This window comes from Etheostoma spectabile, chromosome 9 (genome assembly GCF_008692095.1).
Source record: "Etheostoma spectabile isolate EspeVRDwgs_2016 chromosome 9, UIUC_Espe_1.0, whole genome shotgun sequence".
NCBI classification, from domain to species: domain Eukaryota; kingdom Metazoa; phylum Chordata; class Actinopteri; order Perciformes; family Percidae; genus Etheostoma; species Etheostoma spectabile.
In genome coordinates, this window is record NC_045741.1 from 23,697,256 (window position 1) to 23,701,597 (window position 4,342).

General features: G+C 43.6%; 1 protein-coding gene across 3 annotated transcripts in view; it reads left to right on the forward strand.

Moving 5' to 3' along the window:
- Nucleotides 1-1,931: 1,931 nt before the first annotated feature.
- nhsa (Nance-Horan syndrome a (congenital cataracts and dental anomalies)) overlaps nucleotides 1,932-4,342 on the forward strand; it is a 58,573-nt gene continuing 56,162 nt past the window's right edge. For all 3 annotated transcript variants that reach the window (XM_032526686.1, XM_032526685.1, XM_032526687.1), the window contains exon 1: nucleotides 1,932-2,413. In XM_032526686.1, the coding sequence (XP_032382577.1) occupies nucleotides 2,134-2,413 (280 nt within the window). In that variant the 5' untranslated portion in view covers nucleotides 1,932-2,133. The remainder of the gene's footprint in view (nucleotides 2,414-4,342) is intronic.

A 4,342-nucleotide genomic window follows, 5' to 3' on the forward strand; every position in this document is an offset into this window, starting at 1 on the left:
TAGCTATCTCACACAAAGTCAGCAACAGGATTATTATTATCCATGTGGTTATTACTATTGACTTGTCTAGCCGAAGTCACAGTGACATTTAGTGATCTCAGACACAAACACACCAAATCCTCAGTGCATAGGCGCAATTTACAGGGAGGATGGGGGTAATAACAAAACTGGCCAGTGCAACCCCCCAAAAACTTAACATAAGCATAAGTAAAGACATTTGCACCATGACGTGATGCAGACAAAATCAACAGATTGCAGAAAAGGACATGTTTGATGACCAAAATTTCAATTTTGCTCAAAAGTGGAGATCTCAAAAGTCAATCGAATGAAATGAACTGACAAAGACATGTAGACTTCTTTTTCAAGTTCAGTGTAAAAAAACACTGTAAACGCGCGATAGCTTCTCAATAACTCGTGGCTTAGAAGTTAAAGCTGACCCGTCTCGCAGCAAAGATTAGCAGCTTTTGTCTGCTCAAGTTAGCCCCTTTGTTGCAGCACCATTACTCAAAGATGACGGCATACACCATTTCTCTCGTCTGTCCTTTGTCCCGGGCGCGGGCTTTGCAAAGGTTGCACTTCTGGTGTGGACATGAGTTAGGCCACAGGAAGGGCTTTTAGCCTGTCACCTCTGGCGTTTCTGGCCCCGTCAGCTGGTGGGATTTAGTTTAACACTCATTCAGCAAATGTGAATAAAGCTCGACCCAGGCTGTCAGGTCTGCATGCGGAGGTGAAAGCAAAGATGAACCTGGAAATTATAGAGTATCCTCACAGTTTTGTCACAAATTAAGAATGAATGGAGAAATTATTTTGTCCTACAAGTTGCAAAAAATGGATGTATTTCAAATCATGTAAACGCCAGCACTTCATTATTATTTTGATCCTACTTAAAGCTTTGTGAAAACACATATTGTGCTGCAGCTTTTGAGAATTCTTAGCCAGATAGCGTGCTTGCTTTTGTCTGAGCCACTTGACCTCCCCCTGCTTGATGTCGAGGGAATGTTGTACACAAAATAATCCTTGTGTGTTTTTTCGTGTGAGGTAAAAAGACCTGAGAAGCTTTCCACCCCTTCAATTTTTCAACCGCAATGCTCCCATAGTACAGCCGAACCACCGCAGTGGAAATAACACAGACCTGTCCAGGATGCATTACATAAGCTCTGTGTCATTGTTTTACAATTTCTGTAAATCTGCCCTTTCTGTTTTTAAAAATCAACGAATCGTTTGGTCTGTGAAACGTCAGAAAATAGCTGAAAATGTCTGTCACGCTTACCCAGAGCCCATGGTTATGTGTAGAAATGTCTCGTTTTGTCTGAGCAACAGTCCAAAACCAAAATCCATTCATGTTCATATTACAGAAGACCAGGAAAATCAGCAAATATTGACATTTGTGTGACTTTATAAACTGGCTTACCAGACTGGAGGCAGGGATTTTGTGTGTTTTGCTTCAGAAATGACAAACAATTAATCAGTTATCAATTTGTTACTGATTGATTTACTGTCACTTTCTTTAATCGATACTCATTTCAGTTAAATTTATAAGCGACAATATGAAAATACACTGACATGTCCAATAAACAGTCCCTACTAGGAGGGTCAGTAATGCATACTCCATTATGTAACATGTAAGATTATTTTAAACACACCAAAGAGTGCGATCATAGTTAAAACGTATTTTAAAAGCTTTGTATTTTCCTTTCTCCCGTTATATGACTTATTACATGCCCAGAAGACATTTGTTGTGATGTGTATGCAACGTCCCTCCAGTCCTGGAGATTTTTAAGGACCATTGTCTTTATTTTTCCTGGGGGCCCTGAAGCCAACACGGCAACTCCAACAGCGACAGCGAGGGAGTCCGGCTCCAGTCCAGCCCGGCACTCCGCTCCGTGTTTCACTGCCGCCATTTTTAAAAACCACCTCCACTTCGGAGCAGTGAAAAACACTCTAGCATTAGGGGCAGCAGATGACCCGGCTCAGCAGCCAGGAGCACAACAGTCCTCTCTAACAAATGAAAGGATGGGGGGCATCAGCAGCAGCTGAATTCAGAGAAACTGGACCAGGGGCCGAGGGGGGAGAACTGCTTTCTGCTCACTTTTGGGCCACTTTTGTTGGATTTATTCCTCGGTCCACACCAACATGCCATTTGCCAAACGAGTCGTGGAACCTCAGTTACTGTGCAGGCATCAAATCCCAAACGAGGAGCCTCAGCTTTTCGAGGACCTGGTCTCCATCAGTAATGTGGCTCTGTCCCGGACCTTGCGGCAGCTGTCGGACCTGGCCAAACATGCCTGCTCCATATTCCAGGAGCTGGAAAACGACCTCTCATCCACCAGCCTGCGGGTCAGGGGGCTGCAGAGTAAGATTAACGAACTCCAGCAGACCTGCTCCGAGCTGGACCCCAAACAGGAGGCAGTGCGTGAGTACTCTCTCTGATTATCTCTTTTATGTGGGAACTACACGCGCGAGTCTCGCGCGCGGCTCTGAAAGAAAACTGCACGGGGAAAACACACACGCGGAGCAGGCATCTTTTCCCCTTTTCACCGTTGAATTCGGGCTAAATTTCTCCAAGCAAGTAATGACGTAGATAAAAAATAAAGTTAGCTTAGTTTACCACAAGTTGCATCATATAAAGTCGCTACATTAATTATACAATACTAGCTTAAAAACTCCTTGAAAGTACGAGAAAGTCGCGGTAAAATCCCCCACCATCACCAGGGCACGGTAAGCCAGTTCATTGAGCCAGGCAAATATAACTTCTTTACCCTTTCTAGTTCATTTTAATTTATTTTTTTGTTGTTTGTAGACGTTCAGTTAGCTTAGTTCATACTGGTTGACATCTCTTCCCACGCTAAGGGGCGTGTGTCAGCCTGTCTGTCCCTATGGTCTGTCCCGAGCTCGTGCTGCTCTTGCAACGTTAGCCACTTAGCTAGCTATTACATTGCTATAAACGGGATTCCTCTCGTGGAGTAACTGTACAGTATGCTGGTTATGGCTTTAGATAACTAGACTTACAGTTACAGGTAACTTTGTTAATGACGCACATTGGTCCTGACTCCTGGTGGGAAACAGTTTGAACCTGAGTGTGAGTGTATTTTGCTGTGATTGCGTCACAACTTTATTATATTTTAATATTTCTTTCCCCCAGTGACTGGTGAAGCCGAAGTGTTTCAAGTTAATGATGCTCTGCTCCTCACCTTGTCCTGCTTGTCTGTTGAACTTTGCTTGACCACCAGTAAGAATTCATTACCCTGATAACACAGCATGTGTCCGTTGCCTGCCTCTTTTTTCTGCCCCCCTCTGAGTGACTGGGTGATATTGGTGGGTGTGTGTTTATGGATAAACCCACTCTCCAGGAAGCACATAAGAACCCTCTGTGTGCCCCTTTCTATCCTCAGAATTGTCCTGCCAGAACAGGTCCTCCAGCTTGGACATATCCCAGTGCATTTACACAGCTTTAGTTTAGGGTCCAGCAAGTCCTTGCATGTTCCCCGGACCCTGCTTCCTGTGGTCTGTGAATGGATTAGTTTACCTGCAGGTATTTATGTGCTGCCTGCTAAAATCGAAACACATACATGACCCCTCTTAAACCTGATTTAAAATAGGGAGACTTGTGCAGAGATTATTTTTGCCAGTGCTTGTAGCTCCTGTTTGAGGCAGCGTTTGCAGGCTAGTTTTCCTGGCCCTTTGCTGTTTGGTCTTGAAAAAAGTTTGAGCCTGATCTAAAGAGGCTCCTTCAGTTCGGATTTTTCAAGTACGCTCCTCTCTGAGCTGGGTGGAAGCACATTGTTTTAATGGAGGATTATAAGTGACACAGAATCTAGTTTATTACAAGTTTATCATAGTTTTCTCTTGACTTTAGCCCTCTGTATCTAACCAGACTCTGTGTAAATGAATCTGGGAAGCTACTTTGATAAAGGCAACTCTGACAATCAGTGATAAAAAAAGTTATTACAGCAGTGTTGTAATGAGAGCAATATTTTATAAATAAAGTACCCACAGCTTATGTGATTAAGCTGCAGTTTAAGGATAACACCCAATGGCAACATTTAAGTCAAACGATTTATTGTGTAATTCATCCCACGTCTACAGGGTGGAGTGAACATGTTGGAATGAAATGATCAAATCCCATAACGCTGCATGTTGTAGGCTACACGAGATCTTGCGTGATAACCCTCGTTTGCCTGCAAAAGCCTAATTACTCTTAATTGTGCTTTTCATATTAATGTGTGTCAGGGGCAGCCTTAAACAACAGAACCCTCCCTCATCTGAATGACAATTAGTGTAAATGGACCAGTTCAAGGCAATGGGAGCTTGAGGGGAGGGGGGGGGGGCGGGCTGCTTTTAT